The following is a 26,231-nucleotide window of genomic DNA, read 5'->3' on the forward strand; positions in this document are numbered from 1 at the left end:
CCTCCCCGACACACACATGACGTAGATCTCACAAACATGTAAGACACATGCATTCATTTCCACAGCTAAAACTCGCACCAAACTCCCACACTCCAAACACAGACACACAGACACAGACAGACAGACAGACACACACACTCCCAAATCCGTCCGAGCCTGTCGCCCACCCCCACAGCAGTGCCAGCCACAACGTGCAGCGCGGGGAGAGGCAGACTATATAAAGCAGACCCGCACAGCTCCGCCCCTTCACTCTGCCCCACACAGCCTGCACCGTGCGTCACGTGCTTTGGGCAGCTCCTGATCAACTCGGCCTGTCTCCTGACAACCCGGCCTGTCTCCTGATCAACCCGGCCTGTCTCCTGATCAACCCGGCCTGTCTCCTGATCAACTCGGCCTGTCTCCTGATCAACCCGGCCTGTCTCCTGATCAACCCGGCCTGTCTCCTGACAACCCGGCCTGTCTCCTGATCAACCCGGCCTGTCTCCTGACAACCCGGCCTGTCTCCTGATCAACCCGGCCTGTCTCCTGGCGTCTCCGCTTCACCGTCACCCCGTCGTGCTGTCAGCATGGCCACCACCACACGCTGAGTTCTGCAGGTTCTTTTCCCCCGCCCTGCCATCAGCTCACTGTCTGTCACAATTCTTGTCAACTTTATGTCAAAGGCACCACCACAACTGAAAGACGCCGTTCAAACAACTAGAACTTTGTTGGGAAAAACAATTGGGACCTTTTCATTAGTTGAAATTTGATAAATTAACACTGGGAAATATCTGCAGGAGCAAAGGAAATATCATCTCCAACACCCAAAATCAAATAGTAAAAATCCAAGAACTAAAAGCAAACAAACTTGTCTCCAATACTGGTCAAAGAACTTTTGTGATCTATCTTCCCGCAAGGAACACCAACACAACACCGATTGATTGAGAAGACTCCCATTTGTGACGTTTGATGTGAAACTGGCAAGACCTTCAAAGGTACGATAATATCTGATCTGTTTGGTCCCCCACCCCGCACCCCCACACACCTGCTGACCATTGTCCTGAAGATGGCGACAAGGAGGCTGACCACAGCTCTGTCCATCTGTCTCCTGGTCATGTCCGCTCTGACCGCTGCTGACCAAGAGGTGAGTGAGAGTGGGGTGCTGACCCCCGGTCACGTTCTGAATCTCTCTCTCTCTGTCTCTCTGTCATTATTCCACGTTCCATGTTCCACGTTTCTTGACATTTTGAGCTGTGTGGTTGTGGTTTCGTTGTTTCTTCTTCTTCGTCGTCTTTATCACCATTATAATCTTCTTCTTATCATTATTAGTATATGTTTTTCTTTAAAACAAAACAAAACAACAAAGAAAAAACACAACAAAACAACAACAAAACAAACGAAAAAACAATGTACAGGTGTATTATTTGCAGACTGTTCCGCATTATTTCTGACTCAACATCTCTGCCTGTCTCTGAGTTTGTCTCTGTTTCTCTCTGTGCCCTGCCTCATTTTCTGTCATCATTCTATCATTTTTATGACAACTTATTTCTTCCGTCCATCTCTCTCCCTGTCTCTTTTCTCTCTCCCCATCTCTCCCCATCTCTGCCTGTCTCCAATGTCTACTGGTAGTAAGTTCACTGTCAAGGAGTTTCGGCATTCACACAAAATTGGTCTTCTTTTGATCGTAATTATCTTTATGGATCAAGTCTTTTGTACTCAGGAAATTTGTTATGGAATGGATTTCCTCCAATTTAAAGCATGAAGCAAAGTGGAAAAAAGGTTGGAAACGTTGTACCACGAATTTCTGATAAATAACACCAATCCTACAATGTATTGGTTTTTTCCTCAGAGGTATTGATCTACCGCGTGTCAAATACCCAGTTTTCTTATTTTCCACACACAGCTCTTGTATTGGTTCCAACATTTATCAATTTCTTTTTAGTAAGCGCACATGCATGTACTTTATATGAACTTTCTATCTCTCCCTCCCCACCACCCCCCTCTCTCTCTTCTCGCTTTCTCTGCCTGCCTGCCTGTCTGTATCTATGTACCTATCTCCTTTTCTTTTTCTCGTCTTTGATACATGTTTTCCTTGATATTTCTCTTGTTTGTCCACTTCTTTTTTCCCTTCTTTTTATTTTATTATTATTGTTATTTTTATTTTGTTTTCGAGAGATATATGAAAAAACCCCAACATACCAGCTTAATTTGTTACCATCAGAAAAAAAAATCACTCATTCATTCATTCATTCATTCATTAATTCTCTCTCTCTTTCAACCTCACTCTTTCTTTCTAACATACCTTTCAGAGGGAGATAGCAGAATGATGGAGACAACAGTGTCTGAATGATGGAGACAACACAGTGTCTGAATGATTGAGACAACAGTGTCTGAATGATGGAGACAACACAGTGTCTGAATGATGGAGACAACACAGTGTCTGAATGATTGAGACAACAGTGTCTGAATGATTGAGACAACACAGTGTCTGAATGATTGAGACAACACTGTCTGAATGATTGAAAGAACACAGTGTCTGAATGATTGAGACAACACAGTGTCTGAATGATGGAGACAACACAGTGTCTGAATGATGGAGACAACACAGTGTCTGAATGATGGAGACAACACAGTGTCTGAATGATGGAGACAACACTGTCTGAATGATTGAGACAACAGTGTCTGAATGATTGAGACAACACAGTGTCTGAATGATTGAGACAACACAGTGTCTGAATGATGGAGACAACACAGTGTCTGAATGATGGAGACAACAGTGTCTGTGGGGGTCTGTGTTGGAATCCCAGTCTCGTCCTTTATCACAAATTGGATGAAAATCAAACTGAGCAGCCAGTCATTCCGAGGTCCCGTGTGAAGCACACAGTCGGCGTACTGAAAAAGAACCCATGCTCTCTCTGTGTGTATGTATGGAGAATTGGGGGAAATATCAATTATACATGAATTCCTACACAGCTTGCCTACGTTATTGGTTTAAACTGTTGCAGATGGATACGGAAAGGTTACCTCACAAAGTTTATATTATGCTTTTGAGTTAGATAAGGTCAAATCTGCTGGGCAACAAAAGTGAGCTAAGCTTTGTGTCAGACTGATTTTTAATGGTTTGGCTACAAAGAGTTTAGGATGTCAAGAGATTCTGGACTGTGTTTGAACAGACTTGACTGGTTTATACAAGTATGGGATGGAATTATTAGGGATAGTGATGGATATGATATTTATAGGACATTCAATACTGTTTTTGGAACGGATACGTTTTGCTTTCGAGTTGCCATTATTCAGTTAAAACTGAATGTACTCCCTCTTAACAATAACGTTCATCGATATAGCAAATCTGCCTAAGATAGGAATTGGCCTTTTTGTTGCAACGAAGTTAAGAATGAAAATCACCTTCTGTTTCACTGCATGTTTTATTACGATCTCAGAGCTAAGTTTCTTAAAGAATCGACTACAATATCAATTCATTCACTACTCAAAGCAACAAATGTACATCATAGATACAATGTATCAAAGTATGTTTATCATGCAATCAACAGAAGGCAGAAGGCTACCTTTTAGATAAAATAATGTCATTATGTATTATGTAATTTCCATATATAACTATTGAGCCCACTTACACGTAAATGGATATGATTTTTTTTTCTGTTTTCATGAAGCAAATGTATGTATGCCTGTAATTATTTATATCACCCCCACCCCCACCCCATACACTTTCCACCAGCCGTATGCATTGTGGCCAGAGGCCGATGTACATTAAAACCTTCTGAGTTCTGTCTCTCTCTGTCTCTGCCCCTCTCTCTGAGATGAATAATGTATCAGGTTTCACGTTTGTTTGTATGCTGCGTTGTGTGAATATGATTTTACAGTTGTTGGAGCATTAAGCACTCTGTAATTCTACAACGGAATTAGCGGTTAGACTTGACGTCTTACCAATGACTTGCATGAACTGATGCCTTTAACTCGTTCTGCTCCAAGTACGAGTTAACTCGCACCATGATTACTTCCTCTGTGGATCCGGTACAAGTGTCCTCGTACCAGTACACTATTCTGATTTCATTTATTCTTGTTTGGTGCAGATAGCATTCTAGAATGAGCCGTTTACGGATTCCGGAAACATGAAAACGAAGCTTTGTTTGACCAGTTAGATCAACGATTCTCGATTGATTTTCGCCGTTTTAGTAAACAACTGTACTGCAGTGGTGTCATGTACTTCTGGTCCAGGGGGTTGTAGCAGGCATGGAGCTGTGGGGTAGAACGAGTTAAAGCTGGGATGCTTTCAGAACGGGTCACTAATATCTCACTGAACGTGGTTGCAAAGCTCACAAGACTTGATATACATTTTGTTCTCCAACACGGATTTGTTTTTTTTATTAAGAAAAAGAGATGTCATGTTCACAGTGTTCCATAATTTATTGTGTCTGTCTCTTTCGCCCTGTCTGTGTGTCTGTGTGTGTCTATGTCCTTCTGTGTTTATTCGTTTGTCTGTCCGTTTGTTTGTTTGTTTGTCTGTCGTTCTCTTATTCTGTCTGTCTGTCTCCCTGTCTCAGTCTCCCTCCCTCTCTCTGTCTCTGTCTGTCTGTTTGTCTGTCTCTCGTCCCTGGTAATAACAGAAATGTCCTTTTTGTCACGCAAACCTAGAAAGTATCAATTTCTTTTGGTTTGTCCGCCAAGAGAACATTTACCCGCCAAGTATGACAGAAATCAAGCCTGCTCCAAATCTACTGTTTTGATGTAGGATAACGATTTGATAACGATGTTGTCAAATTTTGTATGCAAACCTTTTAGCATGAAAACATGAGAGGAGAGGTTCTAGCATGAGAGGAGAGGTTAGCTTGAGAGGAGAGCTTCTGGCATGAGAGAAGTTCTAGCATGAAAGCAGAGCTTCTAGCATGAGAGGAGAGCTTCTAGCATGAAAACAGAGCTTCTAGCATGAAAGCAGAGCTTCTAGCATGAGAGGAGAACTTCTAGCACGAGAGGAGAGCTTCTAGCATAAGAGAAGAGCTTGTAGCATGAGAGGAGAGCTTCTAGCATGAGAGGAGAGCTTCTAGCATGAAAGCAGAGCTTCTAGCATGAGAGGAGAGCTTCTAGCACAGGAGGAGAGCTTCTAGCATGAGAGAAGAGCTTCTAGCATGAAAGCAGAGCTTCTAGCATGAGAGGAGAGCTTCTAGCACGAGAGGAGAGCTTCTAGCACGAGAGGAGAGCTTCTAGCATGAAAACAGAGCTTCTAGCATGAGAGGAGCTTTTAGCATGAAAGCAGAGCTTCTAGCATGAAAGCAGAGCTTCTGAAACCGGACACAATGAATGATGTAGGTATGCAATGTGTTGCACTGTGGTGTGTCCGTCAATACATCTGTTCGATTTGCGCGATAAGTAATTGTGTAATTTTTGTCAGCCTGCCAGCTTCAGTCTTTGCGTTTCATTTAATCCAGGCGCGGTGTGTTATCTTCAGTTTAACGTCTATTCACTATATCTGTTTTTTAGACGGAAAGGAGAAAAGTAGTGGATAAAGGAAAGGGAATGCATGTGAATATTAGTGTAAAAAAGTGTTCATGTTATGTATCAGAGGAAAGGTATATTATTATAAGAAAAAGTGTAAAGAGATTGTGGTCTGTATTGAACGAGGTGTCATGTGTGTGTCGCTGGATATGTGTGTCAAGCGCGCGCGCGTGCGTGCGTGTGTGTGTGTGTGTGTGTGTGTGTGTGTGTGTGTGTGTGTGTGTGCGCGCGCGCGTGGGCGCATGTTCGTGCGTGCGCGTGTGTGTATTTATGTGTGCGTGTGTTTGTGTGTGCGTGAGTATGTGTGTGCAGGGGAGGGGGGGAGGACAAGGAGGGAAGAGGAGGGAGAGGTAGAAAAAGGAAAAAGTGTGTGTGTGTGTGTGTGTGTGTGTGTGTGTGTGTGTGTATAAGAGTCACGTGTGCATTGACATATTGTTCACACTATTTGATTCATTATTTGATCTTTTTGTTCGTGGCCCACTGTTTTGTTGTGGGCCGGAGGCTTGACAAATATACCATCGTCTTGTGTTGTACTGTCCTGTGTTGTGTTGTACTGTCCTGTCTTGTCTTGTGCTGTCTTGTCTCCCTCTCCATCTTTCAGTCCACGTCCCCTCACCCATCACCTCTTGTTTCAGCTTCTATTTTTATCATTTGTTTTTTCATTTTCTTTAACATATTTTACACACACACACACACACACAGGAGGGAGGCGGGGGACGGGGGGCGGGGGGGAGGGGGGAGTGGGGGGGAGAGTTTCTTTGCGAGGAAAATGCATTCTCACTTTTTTCCTTTTGCGTTTTCTCTTTATTTCCCAAGACAATGTGTCAGTCTGTTTACTAACTTTTCTTCTTCTTCTCCTTTCTATTCATCTGTCTTTAGTTCTGTCTCTTTTTATGTTTTCCTTTAAAAAAAAAAAAATTCTTTGTTGGTTGGTATGTCTGGCTGTCTGGCGTTTCTTGTTCTGTGCGTCTCTCTCCCTTCTGTCTCCCCAGTCATCTCCCTTCTGTCTGTCTCCCCAGTCATCTCCCTTCTGTCTGTCTCCCCAGTCATCTCCCTTCTGTCTCCCCAGTCATCTCCCTTCTGTCTGTCTCTCCAGTCATCTCCCTTCTGTCTGTCTCTCCATTGATCTTCCTTCTGTCTATCTCTCCATTGATCTTCCTTCTATCTCTCCAGTCATCTCCCTTCTGTCTGTCTCCCCAGTCATTTCCCTTCTGTCTGTCTCTCCATTGATCTTCCTTCTATCTCTCCATTGATCTTCCTTCTATCTCTCCAGTCATCTCCCTTCTGTCTGTCTCTCCAGTCATCTCCCTTCTGTCTGTCTCTCCATTGATCTTCCTTCTATCTCTCCATTGATCTTCCTTCTATCTCTCCAGTCATCTCCCTTCTGTCTGTCTCTCCAGTCATCTCCCTTCTGTCTGTCTCTCCATTGATCTTCCTTCTATCTCTCCATTGATCTTCCTTCTATCTCTCCAGTCATCTCCCTTCTGTCTGTCTCTCCAGTCATCTCCCTTCTGTCTCCCCAGTCATCTCCCTTCTGTCTGTCTCTCCAGTCATCTCCCTTCTGTCTGTCTCCCCAGTGATCTCCCTTCTGTCTGTCTCTCCAGTCATCTCCCTTCTGTCTGTCTCTCCAGTCATCTCTCCAGTCATCTCCCTTCTGTCTCCCCAGTCACCTCCCTTCTGTCTGTCTCCCCAGTCATCTCCCTTCTGTCTCCCCAGTCATCTCCCTTCTGTCTGTCTCCCCAGTCATCTCCCTTCTGTCTGTCTCCCCAGTCATCTCCCTTCTGTCTGTCTCCCCAGTCATCTCCCTTCTGTCTCTCTCCAGTCACCTCCCTTCTGTCTGTCTCCAGTCATCTCCCTTCTGTCTGTCTCCCCAGTCATCTCCCTTCTGTCTGTCTCCCCAGTCATCTCCCTTCTGTCTCTCTCCAGTCACCTCCCTTCTGTCTGTCTCTCCAGTCATCTCCCTTCTGTCTCTCTCCAGTCACCTCCCTTCTGTCTGTCTCCCCAGTCATCTCCCTTCTGTCTGTCTCCCCAGTCATCTCCCTTCTGTCTCTCTCCAGTCATCTCCTGTCTGTCTCCAGTCATCTCCCTTCTGTCTGTCTCCCCAGTCATCTCCCTTCTGTCTCTCTCCAGTCATCTCCCTTCTGTCTCTCTCCAGTCATCTCCCTTCTGTCTGTCTCCCCAGTCATCTCCCTTCTGTCTCTCTCCAGTCATCTCCCTTCTGTCTGTCTCCCCAGTCATCTCCCTTCTGTCTCTCTCTCCAGTCATCTCCCTTCTGTCTGTCTCTCCAGTCACCTCCCTTCTGTCTGTCTCTCCAGTCATCTCCCTTCTGTCTCCCCAGTCATCTCCCTTCTGTCTGTCTCCCCAGTCATCTCCCTTCCGTCTGTCTCCCCAGTCATCTCCCTTCTGTCTCTCTCTCCAGTCATCTCCCTTCTGTCTGTCTCCAGTCATCTCCCTTCTGTCTGTCTCCCCAGTCATCTCCCTTCTGTCTCCACAGTCATCTCCCTTCTGTCTCCACAGTCATCTCCCTTCCGTCTGTCTCCCCAGTCATCTCCCTTCTGTCTCTCTCTCCAGTCATCTCCCTTCTGTCTGTCTCTCCAGTCATCTCCCTTCTGTCTGTCTCCCCAGTCATCTCCCTTCTGTCTCCACAGTCATCTCCCTTCTGTCTCCACAGTCATCTCCCTTCTGTCTGTCTCCCCAGTCATCTCCCTTCTGTCTGTCTCTCCAGTCATCTCCCTTCTGTCTCCCCAGTCATCTCCCTTCTGTCTCCACAGTCATCTCCCTTCTGTCTCTCCAGTCATCTCCCTTCTGTCTGCCTCCCCAGTGATCTCCCTTCTGTATGTATGCTTCAGTCACACTGTGATCTCCACACCATCTCTCTCCCTTCTGTCTGGTTCAGTCACACTGTGAACATTTTGGAGAGAGACAGAGAGGCACAAAGACAGACAGACAGGCCAACAGACAGACAGACAGACACGCAGACACTGACACGCAGACAGACGGACACAGGTACAGAGACACTGGGCGATTAGAAATAATATTGAAATGAAGAGAAAAAGAAAGAGAATAAGAACGTTCTCAAAATCAAATCAAGTAAAGCAAATTCTCAATGTAGCGGAGTGTGTATTTTCTTCCAGAGAAAATGAGCTGCGCCAATATTGAAACTACTTGACGTTTTATTTTTTCGTCTTTCTGAATAAACTACAACTAATCATGTAGTATTTGTCTTGCACACTGAAAATAAGATTGAAAAGAAAAGAGTAATTTCATGTACTTATGTAAGAAGAGAGAGAGAGAGAGAGAGAGAGAGAGAGAGAGAGAGAGAGAGAGAGAGAGACAGATCGACACAGGGACAGTGAGAAAGATACCCCCATACAAACATACACAAAAAGAGCGACATAGAAAGGGAAAGAGGCAAACAGAAACGGAGAGACAGAGATAGAAAGACACACAGCGAGAGACAGAAAACGTATTAAAAAAATACTGTCAAAGAGAACAGATATAGAAAGACACGCACACGCACACGCACACACACACACACACACACACACACAGAAAATGTATTTTTTTAAAGACTGTCAAAGAGAACAGAGACCGAAAAACACGCAGAGGGACACAGAAAATATATTAAGAAAAGAAAGACTTAGAGACAGACGGAGAATCTGAGACAGTGGGACACAGAGAGAAAGACATTTTCCTTTTAAAGAAAGACACTGGAAGATAAAAACAGAGAAGTAGAAAGGGAGATAGAGAGACAAATACAGATACAAAAAACCATTTATTTCTAATTGAACAAAAGGAACAGAAAAAAGGGCAACGACGAAGAAAAGGCCAAGGAAAATGGTGAACATGGCGAAGTGTGCAGAGCGAACGGCGCCACTGTTTTGACCCTGCAGGCATTCTGTTCTGGGGATAAACTACTGCTAATCACACCGTGCTTTTCTGGGTCCGCTTCGTCACACTCTGGGGACACGATCGAAATAGGAAAGACTCACAGAAAGTCAAAAGAGATATAGAGAGAGAATGGAAAGATAGATAGATAGAGAGAGAGAGAGAGAGAGAGAGAGAGAGAGAGAGAGAGACAGACAGACAGACAGACAGACAGACATGTACATAAAGGGGGGAGAGAGAGAGAGAGAGAGAGAGAGAGAGAGAGAGAGAGAGAGAGAGAACTCAAAACTCAAAACGTTTTTATTCAATGATTAAGATTTTAGGCATAGCCTATTCTTCCAATCCGTTCTTGGTAATTTACACCTATTACAAATAGCACATACATGAATGAAGTTAAAAGGTATTCATGCAGAAGGACATACATAATGAAAGAAAGAACACACACACACACACACACACACACACACACACACACACACACACACACACACACACACACACACACACAGATTACAGATGGGTCGGAAAGTGAGAGAGAGGTTGGGAGAAGGGGAAGGGGAGGGGGCGGGAGCACAGAGAGAGAGAGAGGTGGAGGGGTGAGGCGGGGTAACGACGACAACGACGAAGAAGAAAATAAGGATGACGGCGACAACGACAAGAAGAATACGTTTTGATTGAAGAAAAGTTTAATAGAAGATGAGGGAGGGTAAGGGTGACAGCAATAGAAAAAGAACATTTAATTTCCTGCCGCGAGAGAGAGAGAGAGAGAGAGAGAGAGAGAGAGAGAGAGAGAGAGAGAGAGAGAGAGAGGGAGGGAGGAAGAACGAACGGAAAAAATTGAAATGCGAACCACCACCGTGACCCGCATTCTCCAACAAAGCAAAGACATCAATGGTTAATTAAGACAGCCCCAATTAAGAGGCCTCCCAGGAGGAATGAATTCACCCCACAAACACCAAATAAGATGACATCAAGACAGAATTCTGTCATTTCGAACAAAAACCTTCAAAGAAATAATTCACATTTACAAACTCTGTCAGCGTTTTAGTTATATCGGTTATAAAATATTGATAACAATGGGTGCATAAAACCCTGTTGTTGATGGCTATATCGGTTATATTAGCGATAAAACATTGATAACAATGGCTGCATAATTCTGGAAATTCTTTTTGTTGAACACAAATGAGTGACATTAGAATTTAGCACAGGAATGAACAATCCAGAATGAATTCTAATCTTCGCTTAGCAGGGATACAATCAAATAGAATCTGAAAAATATTCAATGAAAAAAGACATGATTTATATAGAATCAAATGAAGAGTAAAGACATTAAAAACAATAATGAGAAAGAGTTCAATATTGAATTTTGAGGTGAGTGAAATTGTCTCCCTCAATGGACAATATTTTCCACTCATATCTTTCGTTCTTTTTGTTTCGTCTAACTCTTATTTCATTTCAAACATTTGCCTGCTATTTTCCTTTCATGTTGATTGTCTTTTAACGTAATTACTGTGCTGTTTGTGTTTTGTGTTTATTTCTTCTAACCAATGTTTTATCCATCATATAACCATCCATCGTGTAACCAATGTTTTATCCAGCATGTAACGAATGTTTTATCCAGTAACCAATGTTTTATCCAGCATGTAACCATCCATCGTGTAACCAATGTTTTATCCATCGTGTAACCAATGTTTTATCCATCATGTAACCAATGTTTTATCCATAACCTGCACACTGTCAGCTGTCAAAGCCCTGGGAATCAGGCTGGCTGGGTTTGTACCAAAGTCAGGCGTCTTGTTTTTTCTGAAGCACATTGAGAGGGGTTGTACCAAAGTCAGGCGTCTTGTTTTGTCTGAAGCACATTGAGTGGGGTTGTACCAAAGTCAGGCGTCTTGTTTTGTCTGAAGCACATTGAGTGGGGTTGTACCAAAGTCAGGCGTCTTGTTTTGTCTGAAGCACATTGAGTGGGGTTGTACCAAAGTCAGGCGTCTTGTTTTGTCTGAAGCACATTGAGTGGGGTTGTACCAAAGTCAGGCGTCTTGTTTTGTCTGAAGCTCATTGAGTGTAGTGTTTTAGGGTTAGTCTGCAGGTCTTAACACTTGCTTGAAACTGACACTGAAACTGGTCTTTGCTTTCTTTCGTTCGTTCTTTTACTTCTTTCATTCTTTCTTTACTCTCTCTCTCTCTCTCTCACTCTCACACACACAACAAATGAATGGCATAAACGCGGCCTTACTAGGTTTACACAGAGAGCACGTAGACTGAATGCCAACACAACCTACTGACCTGACAACAGACTGAATGCCAACACAACATACTGACCTGACAACAGACTGAATGCCAACACAACATACTGACCTGACAACAGACTGAATGCCAACACAACCTACTGACCTGACAACAGACTGAATGCCAACACAACATACTGACCTGACAACAGACTGAATGCCAACACAACATACTGACCTGACAACAGACTGAATGCCAACACAACATACTGACCTGACAACAGACTAAATGCCAACACAACATACTGACCTGACAACAGACTGAATGCCAACACAACATACTGACCTGACAACAGACTGAATGCCAACACAACATACTGACCTGACAACAGACTGAATGCCAAAACAACATACTGACCTGACAATAGACTGAATGCCAACACAACATACTGACCTGACAACAGACTGAATGCCAAAACAACATACTGACCTGACAACAGACTGAATGCCAACACAACATACTGACCTGACAACAGACTAAATGCCAACACAACATACTGACCTGACAACAGACTGAATGCCAACACAACATACTGACCTGACAACAGACTGAATGCCAACACAACATACTGACCTGACAACAGACTGAATGCCAACACAACATACTGACCTGACAACAGACTGAATGCCAAAACAACATACTGACCTGACAATAGACTGAATGCCAACACAACATACTGACCTGACAACAGACTGAATGCCAACACAACATACTGACCTGACAACAGACTGAATGCCAACACAACATACTGACCTGACAACAGACTGAATGCCAACACAACATACTGACCTGACAACAGACTGAATGCCAACACAACCTACTGACCTGACAACAGACTGAATGCCAACACAACATACTGACCTGACAACAGACTGAATGCCAACACAACATACTGACCTGACAACAGACTGAATGCCAACACAACATACTGACCTGACAACAGACTGAATGCCAAAACAACATACTGACCTGACAATAGACTGAATGCCAACACAACATACTGACCTGACAACAGACTGAATGCCAAAACAACATACTGACCTGACAATAGACTGAATGCCAACACAACATACTGACCTGACAACAGACTGAATGCCAACACAACCTACTGACCTGACAACAGACTGAATGCCAACACAACATACTGACCTGACAACAGACTGAATGCCAACACAACATACTGACCTGACAACAGACTGAATGCCAACACAACCTACTGACCTGACAATAGACTGAATGCCAACACAACATACTGACCTGACAACAGACTGAATGCCAACACAACATACTGACCTGACAACAGACTGAATGCCAACACAACCTACTGACCTGACAATAGACTGAATGCCAACACAACATACTGACCTGACAACAGACTAAATTCCAACACAACATACTGACATGACAACATTCTCTTGTCCTATGCGTGGCGAAAGCCCAGTAGAAGAAAAGCATTTCTTGTTTAACTGCAAAGGATACTTTCGATAAAGTGCGAAATATGTACAGTATTGGATACATCTCTGGCACAGCAAAACGACTGTTCAGCATACTGAATGCACACAATGGAGATAAGATCCTCTCACTTGCCTCTCTGAGGCACTAAATCTACACAAAAAGATATCTGATGATCGGAATACTCCCAAATACACATCAATTAATTTTTGTGCGTCCAAGGAGAAAGAAATGTATCAAATAAAAAGAAAATTATGGATTGCATGCTTGCCATATGATAGGCTAATATGTATTTCGTTTTCCTGTAAACTATTGTGCGGGGTGACTGGAAAAAAAGGTAGGCTTACTGCCAACCCCTGTCACATGGGTTTGAAAACTAGTGACAGAACACTTTCAGCCTTTTTTGCTCTTTTTATCTCTTATTAGTTTAAATCATTTTGACTCCAAATCGGTTTTTCGTTTGTTTGTTTTTCCGTTTGTTTTCACAATCATTGTTCTGATATGCACACCAGGACACTTGAGCTTTACAGGTGACATCAAACATTTCAGTTCTCTCTCTCTCTCTCTCTCTCTCTCTCTCTCTCTCTCTCTCTCTCTCTCTCTCTTTCGTTTCTCGATTTGCTTTCTTTATTTTGTGCGTCCCTCTCCTGAATTCTGTCCTCATCTTCCTTTCCTGTAGTCTTTCACAGTCTGCTTTTCCAGGCGTGGGTTCGAATCTCACTTCTGACAACCTTTTTTAAGCGCGTTGGGTTACGTTGCTGGTCAGACATCTGCTCAGCAGATGTAGTGTAGCGAAAATGGATTTGTCCGAACACTGTGACGCCTCCTTGAGCTAGTGATATTGATCTTTCCTGTAATCTCTATTTCTCCACTCACTCATCTTCTGGAAAGGTCGACTGTTCACGTTTTCTTTCTTTCTTTCTTTCTCTCCTTTCTTCTAATTGTTCTTTCTTTATTTCAGCCTGTCTTTCTTTTCATTTTTCCAAGCAGTTCTGTTATCATATCATGAAAAACGTCGGTGGATGGATCTTTTAAATTCATGGGTTTTTTTTTTCGATATATGTATCTATAGACTTACTTTCTTTCTTTCTTTTCTTTCATTCTATCATTTTCCTTTCTTTCTTGCACTCTTCTCTTCACGTCCAATTGACCATATTATGAATGAAAATCTTGTAAATGCATTTTCTTTTTTTCTTTTTTCTGCATTCATTTTTTTGTCTTTCGTTCTTTCAGTCTTTTTCGCATCCCTTCTAAGCAGTAATATCACGAACAATGCTATTTGGATGATTTTTTCCTTCATTGCTTTTTTTTTTCTCAGACTTTCTTTCTCTATTATTCTCTTTATTCTTACTCTCTTTCTTTTTCGTTCTTTCTTTTGTCTTTGCTGCTTTACTTCCTTTCCTTTCTGCCTTCACTTTTTCATTTCTAAATGCACATTGTAAAACGTTTCATGCGTGATCGTCTTTCTTTCTTCCTTCCCTCCTTCCTTCCTTTCTTTCTTTCTTTCTTCTCCTTCCACCCTGTGTGTGTGTGTGTGTGTGTGTGTGTGTGTGTGTGTGTGTGTGTGTGTGTGTGTGTGTGACATTACGGGTCATTTTCTGACAGGTGTTACTTCCACTTACACCCTCTGTCTGTGACAATACAGATCATTTTCTGACAGGTGTTACCTCCCCTTCCATCCTCTCTGTGACAATACAGATCATTTTCTGACAGGTGTTATAGGTCATTTTCTGACAGGTGTTACCCCCCCTTCCATCCTCTCTGTGACAATACAGATCATTTTCTGACAGGTGTTACAGGTCATTTTCTGACAGGTGTTACTTCCACTTACACCCCCCCTTCCATCCTCTCTGTGACAATACAGATCATTTTCTGACAGGTGTTACCCCCCCTTCCATCCTCTCTGTGACAATACAGGTCATTTTCTGACAGGTGTTACCTCCCCTTCCGTCCTCTCTGTGACAATACAGATCATTTTCTGACAGGTGTTACCCCCCCTTCCATCCTCTGTGACAATACAGGTCATTTTCTGACAGGTGTTACAGGTCATTTTCTGACAGGTGTTACAGGTCATTTTCTGACAGGTGTTACCTCCCCGGGTGATCCCTTCTTTGTTTCTCCGTCGGTCAGTCTTTCTTTTTAACTTCTCTCCAAGATTCCTTCGTTCTTTAGTTGAACGTATTTTCACTGAGTGACAACAGACGAGGGCAGGGAAACCCCAAGGGAGGGAAAAGAAAGTACTGTCCAGGATTCCAGCAGTATTACTTGCCTGCTTTGGATTTCTGTCTCTGTCTGTCTGTCTGTCTGTCTGTCTGTCTCTCACTCTCTTGTCTGTCTGTCTGTCTATCTGTCTGTCTCTGTTTGTTTGTCTGCCTCTGTCTGTTTGCTAGATTGTATGTATATCTGTCTGCCTGTCTATATCATTCCCGTAAGTGGACACCCCCTCACCCTATGTTCCCACTATCCACACCACACCACTATTCCCAGCCCTATGTTCCCACTATCCACACCACACCACTATCTCCAGCCCTATGTTCCCACTATCCACACCACACCACTATCCCCAGCCCTATGTTCCCACTATCCACACCACTCCACTATCCCCAGCCCTATGTTCCCACTATCCACACCACACCACTATCCCCAGCCCTGTGTTCCCACTATCCACACCACACCACTATCTCCAGCCCTATGTTCCCACTATCCACACCATTATCTCCAGCCCTATGTTCACACTATCCACACCATTATCTCCAGCCCTATGTTCCCACTATCCACACCACACCACTATCCCCAGCCCTATGTTCCCACTATCCACACCACTCCTCTATTCCCAGCCCTATGTTCCCACTATCCACACCACTCCTCTATTCCCAGCCCTATGTTCCCACTATCCACACCATTCCTCTATTCCCAGTCCTATGTTCCAACTATCCACACCACTCCTCTATTCCCAGCCCTATGTTCCCACTATCCACACCACTCCTCTATTCCCAGCCCTATGTTCCCACTATCCACACCACTCCTCTATTCCCAGCCCTATGTTCCCACTATCCACACCACACCACTATCCCCAGCCCTATGTCCCCACTGTCACCACTATCCACACCCTTATATCCCCACTGTCACCGCTATCACACCCCCTATATCCCCACTGTCACCACTATCACACCCCCTATATCCCCACTGTCACCACTATCACACCCCCTATGTCCCCACTGTCACCACTATCCACACCCTTATATCCCCACTGTCACCACTATCACACCCCCTATATCCCCACTGTCACCACTATCACACCCCCTATATCCCCACTGTCACCACTATCACACCCCCTATATCCCCACTGTCACCACTATCACACCCCCTATGTCCCCACTGTCACCACTATCACACCCCCTATATCCCCACTGTCGCCACTATCACACCCCCTATATCCCCACTGTCACCACTATCACACCCCCTATATCCCCACTGTCACCACTATCACACCCCCTATATCCCCACTGTCACCACTATCACACCCCCTATATCCCCACTGTCACCACTATCACACCCCCTATATCCCCACTGTCACCACTATCACACCCCCTATATCCCCACTGTCACCACTATCACACCCCCTATATCCACACTGTCACCACTATCACACCCCCTATATCCCCACTGTCACCACTATCACACCCCCTATATCCCCACTGTCACCACTATCACACCCCCTATATCCCCACTGTCACCACCCACCATACCCCACTGAGCCCACCACCCACCACCCACCGTCCCCCCATGTCCCCACCACCCACCACCCCCTATGTCCCCGCTATCCACACACCCAGACTCAGCCAGTCCCATGGTGGCGCAGTGCCACCTCCCCCCTCCTCCCAGGGGTGTGTCTCAACCAGGCCGCCATGAGGACACTCATAGCAGACAGCCCCGCGCTGCTTCTCTGTGGTGGTGTGAGGTGTGGCCCTGATTCAGCGACACAGACACTGTGGCTGGCGGTGACAGCCGTGTGGTCTTTCCGCGGGAAGGAGTGATGACTCCCACTGGGCTTCACCCCCATCCCTTGACAGGGGGTGGGGGTGGGGGTGGGGGCAAGTACTTCACACTCTGCCATGTCCGGGTGAGGACCGGAGGGCTGATGAAGGTGACACACAAGTAGGCTTGAGGTGACAGCGTGAAGAGAAACAGCATGGTTTCCCCACGGTGAAGATGAAAGAGAACTGCTTCAGTGCCAGACGATTTGGACATGCTCACTCAAATTTGATCTTTAAAAACAACACAGCAACGATACTACTACTACTACTACTACTACTACCACTACTAATGATGGTGATGATGATGATAATAATAATAACATGATGATGATGATGAATAACGCTGACAGTCTTGTCACCACGCCCTACGAAGCTCAGAACGGATGTGAAAACTCCGTATTTCAAAATCCTCCCCCTCTTTTTTTTCCAGTTTCCCAGTGACCTGATACTTTCTGAGTGTTTTCCTCAATTCCGTGCTGACTGTGCAATTTCACACTGCAAGGCAAACCAATATGGTGTTTCCTGGAAAGCTTGAAGAAAATGATTGGACTCAAAGACTGGTGGACAGCTATCTTTTACCCACATTATTTGGGTTACGTTGCTTTTCTTATATACTGACGTGGACTATTTGCTTATGGAATGGGTAACTAGCTCTATTTTCATTTCTTATTCAAAAATATTAAATGAACAGCATAATTAAGCAAGTGAATAAATTATAGAATCATAATATTGTACTAATAAATCTGATCACAAAAGCCGTTTTTGTAATCTCTGAAGGACTAGAAACGTCAGCACACATCGTGGACCATAGTCCACATCTATGTGGGGAAGGAAACAGGAGAGGATGCTGTCCTGTTATTACGGACCATAGTCCACATCTATGTGGGAAAGGAAACAGGAGAGGATGCTGTCCTGTTATTACGGACCATAGTCCACATCTATGTGGGAAGGAAACAGGGGAGGATGCTGTCCTGTTATTACGGACCATAGTCCACATCTATGTGGGGAAGGAACCAGGAGAGGATGCTGTCCTGTTATTACGGACCATAGTCCACATCTATGTGGGGAAGGAAACAGGAGAGGATGCTGTCCTGTTATTACGGACCATAGTCCACATCTATGTGGGAAAGGAAACAGGAGAGGATGCTGTCCTGTTATTACGGTCCATAGTCCACATCTATGTGGGAAAGGAAACAGGAGAGGATGCTGTCCTGTTATTACGGTCCATAGTCCACATCTATGTGGGAAAGGAAACAGGAGAGGATGCTGTCCTGTTATTACGGTCCATAGTCCACATCTATGTGGGGAAGGAAACAGGAGAGGATGCTGTCCTGTTATTACGGACCATAGTCCACATCTATGTGGGAAAGGAAACAGGAGAGGATGCTGTCCTGTTATTACGGTCCATAGTCCACATCTATGTGGGGAAGGAAACAGGAGAGGATGCTGTCCTGTTATTACGGTCCATAGTCCACATCTATGTGGGAAAGGAAACAGGGGAGGATGCTGTCCTGTTATTACGGACCATAGTCCACATCTATGTGGGAAAGGAAAGAGGAGAGGATGCTGTCCTGTTATTACGGACCATAGTCCACATCTATGTGGGAAAGGAAACAGGAGAGGATGCTGTCCTGTTATTACGGACCATAGTCCACATCTATGTGGGAAAGGAAACAGGGGAGGATGCTGTCCTGTTATTACGGACCATAGTCCACATCTATGTGGGAAAGGAAACAGGGGAGGATGCTGTCCTGTTATTACGGTCCATAGTCCACATCTATGTGGGAAAGGAAACAGGGGAGGATGCTGTCCTGTTATTACGGACCATAGTCCACATCTATGTGGGAAAGGAACCAGGAGAGGATGCTGTCCTGTTATTACGGTCCATAGTCCACATCTATGTGGGAAAGGAAACAGGAGAGGATGCTGTCCTGTTATTACGGTCCATAGTCCACATCTATGTGGGAAAGGAAACAGGGGAGGATGCTGTCCTGTTATTACGGACCATAGTCCACATCTATGTGGGAAAGGAAAGAGGAGAGGATGCTGTCCTGTTATTACGGACCATAGTCCACATCTATGTGGGGAAGGAAACAGGAGAGGATGCTGTCCTGTTATTACGGACCATAGTCCACATCTATGTGGGAAAGGAAACAGGAGAGGATGCTGTCCTGTTATTACGGACCATAGTCCACATCTATGTGGGAAAGGAAACAGGGGAGGATGCTGTCCTGTTATTACGGTCCATAGTCCACATCTATGTGGGAAAGGAAACAGGGGAGGATGCTGTCCTGTTATTACGGACCATAGTCCACATCTATGTGGGAAAGGAACCAGGAGAGGATGCTGTCCTGTTATTACGGTCCATAGTCCACATCTATGTGGGAAAGGAACCAGGAGAGGATGCTGTCCTGTTATTACGGACCATAGTCCACATCTATGTGGGGAAGGAACCAGGAGAGGATGCTGTCCTGTTATTACGGACCATAGTCCACATCTATGTGGGAAAGGAACCAGGAGAGGATGCTGTCCTGTTGTTACCTGAAGAACGGTGAGTCGCCACTTCCCGTTTTGCTCCCTATGCTGCCAGCAAGACGGACAACCCAGGCGAAGAGTTTTTCGCTTGTTTGGTTGCTGTTGTTTTCTAGATTTTTTTCTGTCAGTGCGATGAAACATACGAGTATGGATTTCTCCCCCCCCCCCCTCCTTTTTAAAAAAAGAAAAAGATGACGATTATGGGTATTTACAACGCGCTCCTTAGCACAAGGGCTCTGGTAATCAACATCTGTTATGGGAGAAGAATGGCGACAGAAGTAACAAAACGCGGCACTTTGGTCAACAGTTCAAGCAAGTTATGTGGACCGTGTTTGGACAGAGATATCACGACTCACTTTGAGGACGACAAATATGGGCTTTTTCTGTTTTATTTTTGCTCTAATCGTGAATATACACACACGATTTTTTTTCAGTTTGGTTTTTGCTCTACTCCTGATTATACAGACATGGACTGTTTTTGTTTGGTATTTGCTCTTATCGTGAGTATACAGACATGGACTGTTTCTGATCGTGATTATACAGACATGGACTGTTTGTTATCGTGATTATACAGACATGGACTGTTTGTTATCGTGATTATACAGACATGGACTGTTTGTTACCGTGATTATACAGACATGGACCGTTTGTTATCGTGATTATACAGACATGGACTGTTTGTTACCGTGAGTATACAGACATGGACTGTTTGTTATCGTGAGTATACAGACATGGACTGTTTGTTATCGTGATTATACAGACATGGACTGTTTCGTATCGTGATTATACAGACATGGACTGTTTGTTATCGTGATTATACAGACATGGACTGTTTGTTATCGTGATTATACAGACATGGACTGTTTGTTATCGTGATTATACAGACATGGACTGTTTCGTATCGTGATTATACAGACATGGACTGTTTCGTATCGTGATTATGCAGACATGGACTGTTTGTTATCGTGATTATGCAGACATGGACTGTTTCGTATCGTGATTATACAGACATGGACTGTTTCGTATCGTGATTATACAGACATGGACTGTTTCTGATCGTGATTATACAGACATGGACTGTTTCTGATCGTGATTATACAGACATGGACTGTTTCTGATCGTGATTATACAGACATGGACTGTTTGTTATCGTGATTATACAGACATGGACTGTTTCGTATCGTGATTATACAGACATGGACTGTTTGTTATCGTGATTATACAGACATGGACTGTTTGTTACCGTGATTATACAGACATGGACTGTTTCGTATCGTGATTATACAGACATGGACTGTTTCTGATCGTGATTATACAGACATGGACTGTTTCGTATCGTGATTATACAGACATGGACTGTTTCTGATCGTGATTATACAGACATGGACTGTTTCTGATCGTGAGTATACAGACATGGACTGTTTCTGATCGTGATTATACAGACATGGACTGTTTCTGATCGTGATTGTAGACATGGACTGTTTCTGATCGTGGGTATACAGACATGGACTGTTTCTAATCGTGATTATACAGACATGGACTGTTTCTAATCGTGATTATGCAGACATGGACTGTTTCTGATCGTGATTATACAGACATGGACTGTTTCGTATCGTGATTATACAGACATGGACTGTTTCTTATCGTGATTATACAGACATGGACTGTTTCGTATCGTGATTATACAGACATGGACTGTTTCTGATCGTGAGTATACAGACATGGACTGTTTCTGATCGTGATTATATAGACATGGACTGTTTCTGATCGTGATTATACAGACATGGACTGTTTCTGATCGTGATTATACAGACATGGACTGTTTCTGATCGTGATTATACAGACATGGACTGTTTCTGATCGTGATTATACAGACATGGACTGTTTCTTATCGTGATTATACATACTTTTTCCGTTCACTGGCGGGGGAGTCAGCATACTTGGTTCTTGTCCGTCTGCCAGTCCGTCTGTGTGCCTATCTGTCTGTCTGCCAGTCTGCCTGTTGGTCTGTCTGCCTGCCAGTCCGTCTGTCTACCAGTCAGTCAGTCTGTCTGCCTGTCCGTCTGTGTACCAGTCCGTCTGCTTGCCAGTCCGTCTGTCTACCAGTCAGTCAGTCTGTCTGCCTGTCCGTCTGTGTACCAGTCCGTCTGCTTGCCAGTCCGTCTGTCTACCAGTCAGTCAGTCTGTCTGCCAGTCCGTCTGTCTACCAGTCCGTCTGTCTACCAGTCCGTCTGTCTGCCAGTCTGTCTGCCAGTCCGTCTGTCTACCAGTCAGTCAGTCTACCAGTCCGTCTGTCTGCCAGTCAGTCAGTCTACCAGTCCGTCTGTCTGCCAGTCCGTCTGTCTGCCAGTCTGTCTGCCTGTCCGTCTGCTTGCCAGTCCGTCTGTCTACCTGTTTGTCTGCTTGCCAGTCCGTCTGTCTACCTGTTTGTCTGCTTGCCAGTCCGTCTGTCTACCTGTTTGTCTGCCTGCCAGTCCGTCTGTCAACCTGTCCGTCTGTCTACCAGTCCGTCTGTCAACCTGTCCGTCCTGTCCAGGACAGCAGTGCAGGGCCACATGTTTGTTTGTTGTTGTGTTTGTTGTTGTGTTTTCTCGAGGCAAGCCGAGGCCGGACTGAAGGCTGGTGGCCGTGACTCCTTGGGTTGAAGCCAGTGAAGTGGTTTGGAACTGATCCGTTGCCTCGGTCACCAGGGGATGACAGTCAAGGGCAGTGGGGAAGCCGTCCAACTGTCCGCTGCTGGGAGCAAGGTTTCATGGGCCCTAGGCCCTGGGTTTAAAACCTTTTGAGCTCAGCGCTATGGGGAGTGGTGGATGGGATTGGACGTGGCCACTGTGTTTGTTTGGACTGCTTGCCTTGGGAAGGTGGACTGCCCGTGGGATTGGATGTGGGCAGCTTTTGTTTCTTTGTTTTCATCGTTTGCTTTGGGATGCCGTGTCTGAATTGGTCGGTGTTGGAGTGAAGATTTGGTGTTGGGGTGAAATCGAGGTGTTTAGGTTTTGGGGTGGAGATTGAGGTGTTGGGGTGAAGATTGAGGTGTTGGGGTGAAGATGGGGTTGGGGTGAAGATTGAGGTGTTGGGGTGAAGATGGGGATGGGGTGAAGATTGAGGTGTTGGGGTGAAGATTGAGGTGTTGGGGTGAAGATGGGGTTGGGGTGAAGATTGAGGTGTTGGGGTGAAGATGGGGTTGGGGTGGAGATTGAGGTGTTGGGGTGAAGATGGGGATGGGGTGAAGATTGAGGTGATGGGGTGAAGATGGGGATGGGGTGGAGATTGAGGTGATGGGGTGAAGATGGGGATGGGGTGAAGATTGAGGTGATGGGGTGAAGATGGGGATGGGGTGAAGATTGAGGTGATGGGGTGAAGATGGGGATGGGGTGGAGATTGAGGTGTTGGGGTGAAGAGGGGGCGTTGGGGTCGAGATTTAATTTTAGGGGTGAAGAGTGGAGTTGGGGGTGATAACTGGGGAGTTGGGGTGTGAAGGTTGCGGTGCTGGCGGGACGATTTGGGTGTTGGGGTGAAGATTAGGGTGTTGGGGTGAAGATTGGGTGTTGGGGTGAAGATTGGGGTGTTTGGGTTTTGGGGTGGAGATTGAGGTGTTGGGGTGAAGATTGAGGTGTTGGGGTGGAGATTGAGGTGTTGGGGTGAAGAGGGGGTTGGGGTCGAGATTTAATTTTAGGGGTGAAGAGTGGAGTTGGGGGTGATAATTGGGGAGTTGGGGTGTGAAGGTTGGGGTGTTGGGGTGTGAAGGTTGGTGTGAAGATTAGCGTGTTGGGGTGAAGATTAGGGTATTGGGGTGAAAATTGAGGTGTTGGGGTGTGAAGATTGGAGTGTTGGGTGTTGGGGTTTGGGGTGAAAATTGGGGAGTTGGGTTAAAAATTGAGCTGTAGGGGTGTAAATATTGGGGTGTTGGGGTGAAAATCGGGGTGTTTAGGGGGAAATTGAGGTGTTACAGTGAAGATTGGGTGTTGGGGTCAAGATTGGGTGTTGGGGTCAAGATTGTGGTGTTGGCGTAAAGATTGGGTGTTAGGGTGTGACGATTGTGGTGTTGGGTGAAAATTGGGGTGTTGGAGTTCCTTGTTGCTGGGGTGAAGATTGGGTGTTGGAGTGTGAAAATTGTGGTATTGGGGTGAAGATTGGGTGTTGGGGTGAAGATTGGGGTGTCGAGTAAAATCCTTGGTGTTGGGGTGAAAATTGTGGTGTTGGGTGAAAATTGGTGTGTTGGAGATCCTTGGTGCTGGGGTGAAGATTGGGGTGTTGGGGTGAAGATTGGGTGTGGCGGGACGATTGGGTGTTGGGGTGAAGATTGGGTGGTGTTGGGGTGAAGATTGTGGGAAGTTGGGGGTAGTGTTGGGGTGAAGATTGGGTGTTGTGGGTGAGGAATTGGGGTTGGGTAGATTGTGTGGGTGAAGATTGGGTGTTGGGTGAAGATTGGGGTGTTTGTGTGGTTGGTGAAGATTGGATGTTGGGGGAGTTGGTGGGACGATTGGGTGTTGGGGTGAAGATTGGGTGGTGAGATTGGGGTGTGAAGATGGTGTGGGTAGATTGGTGTTGGGGTGAAGATGGGTGTGGTGACGATTGGGTGGTGTGAGATTGGGTGTTGGGGTGAAGTGGTGTTGGGTGAAGAATGTCTGTGTTGGGTGATGGGTGTTGGGTGAAGATTGGGTGTTGGGGTGAAGATTGGTGTTGTTGGGGTTGAAGATGGGCTTGGGGTGAAGATTGGGTGTTGGGGTGAAGATTGGGGTGTTTGGGTGAAGATTAGGGTGTTGGGGTGAAGATTGGGTGTTGGGGTGACGATTGGGGTGTTTGTGTGAAGATTGGGTGTTGGGGTGTAGATTGGGGTGTTGGGGTGAAGATTGGGTGTTGGGGTGACGATTGGGGTGTTTGTGTGAAGATTGGGTGTTGGGGTGAAGATTGGGGTGTTGGGGTGAAGATTGGAATGTTGGGGTGACGATTGGGTGTTGGGGTGAAGATTGGGTGTTGGGGTGAAGATTGGTGTGTTGGGTTAAGATGGGGTGTTGGGGTGAAGATTGGGTGTTGGGGTGAAGATTAGGGTGTTGGGGTGAAGACTGGGCGTTGGGGTGAAGATTGGGTGTTGGGGTGAAGATTGGGTGTTTTGGTGAAGGCTGAGTGTTGGGGTGAAGGCTGAGTGTTGGGGTGAAGGCTGAGTGTTGGGGTGAAGGCTGAGTGTTGGGGTGAAGGTTGGGTGTTGGGGTGAAGGCTGAGTGTTGGGGTGAAGACTGGGTGTTGGGGTGAAGGCTGAGTGTTGGGGTGAAGATTGGGTGTTTTGGTGAAGGCTGAGTGTTGGGGTGAAGGCTGAGTGTTGGGGTGAAGGCTGAGTGTTGGGGTGAAGGCTGAGTGTTGGGGTGAAGGCTGAGTGTTGGGGTGAAGGCTGAGTGTTGGGGTGAAGATTGGGTGTTTTGGTGAAGGCTGAGTGTTGGGGTGAAGATTGGGTGTTGGGGTGAAGATTGGGTGTTTTGGTGAAGGCTGAGTGTTGGGGTGAAGGCTGAGTGTTGGGGTGAAGATTGGGTGTTGGGGTGAAGGCTGAGTGTTGGGGTGAAGGCTGAGTGTTGAGGTGAAGGCTGAGTGTTGGGGTGAAGGCTGAGTGTTGGGGTGAAGGCTGAGTGTTGGGGTGAAGGCTGAGTGTTGAGGTGAAGGCTGAGTGTTTTGGTGAAGGCTGAGTGTTGGGGTGAAGGCTGAGTGTTGGGTGTAGAGGACGGAGGAAAAGCAGGGAGTGTGGCTGGAGGGGGAGGGGCCAAGAAACAGACCAGAACGACCGTCTGAACTGAACAATATAAAACACGTGACTCCTCCGGTCTGGCCATTAACAACAGTGCTGCTGTTGCTGTGACGATTTGCTGCTAACTTACCTTGCGCCTTCCATGAAAACAGTCGTGCACAAAGCACATTGTATGAACATTATTATAAGAGCAACAACAACAGTAACAATAACAAAGACATCAACAAAGCAGATCAATACGAACACAAAACAAAGCAAAAAAAGAATAATTAAAAAAAAAACCAGCATACCCCCAATCAAGCCACTACCCCATTTGTGATCACCTTGAGACGACACTGCAATGCAACCATCACAGCCCTCGTGAAAAGTTCGTTCAGAAGGAACACCAGCACCACACTACATATTCTGCTCACAAGGGTGTGTCATTTGCTTCCCACGTGCGTGGACTGGATATTGTAAAGCTTTGCTTACTGGGTGTTAATGAATGTCAGACACGCCAGGCATGCACAAGAGGCCTGATCTTTGCTGCCATGGACACAAACAATACCATAAAAACAGCGTTGTGGAGGAGAATGCCAGCTGTGAAGGGAGTACAGGAGCTGAGCACAGGTGAAGGGGAAGGTTGATGACCCGTGAATGTTGATGTTCAGCTCTGTTGAACTTTCCCGACGTCTCCTGCATCTTGGGGTCTGTGTCTCTGTCTCTCTCTCAATACAATAGTTTCACCCCTTTTAAGAGCATATTTTCAAACGGAAGAAAAGTGTAAAAGTGATATTGTTAAATGGCAAAGAACCAGCCTTCAG

General features: G+C 45.5%; 1 protein-coding gene across 1 annotated transcript in view; it reads left to right on the forward strand.

Annotated features, from left to right (window-relative positions):
• The first annotated feature begins 523 nt into the window (after positions 1–523).
• Positions 524–26,231, forward strand: part of LOC143301961 (uncharacterized) — a 136,577-nt gene continuing 110,869 nt past the window's right edge. Inside the window, exon 1 of the mRNA XM_076616437.1 lies at positions 524–1,123. Within this exon, the coding sequence (XP_076472552.1) occupies positions 1,046–1,123 (78 nt within the window). The 5' untranslated portion in view covers positions 524–1,045. The remainder of the gene's footprint in view (positions 1,124–26,231) is intronic.

Source organism: Babylonia areolata, chromosome 28 (assembly GCF_041734735.1).
Source record: "Babylonia areolata isolate BAREFJ2019XMU chromosome 28, ASM4173473v1, whole genome shotgun sequence".
Taxonomy (NCBI): Eukaryota; Metazoa; Mollusca; class Gastropoda; order Neogastropoda; family Buccinidae; genus Babylonia; species Babylonia areolata.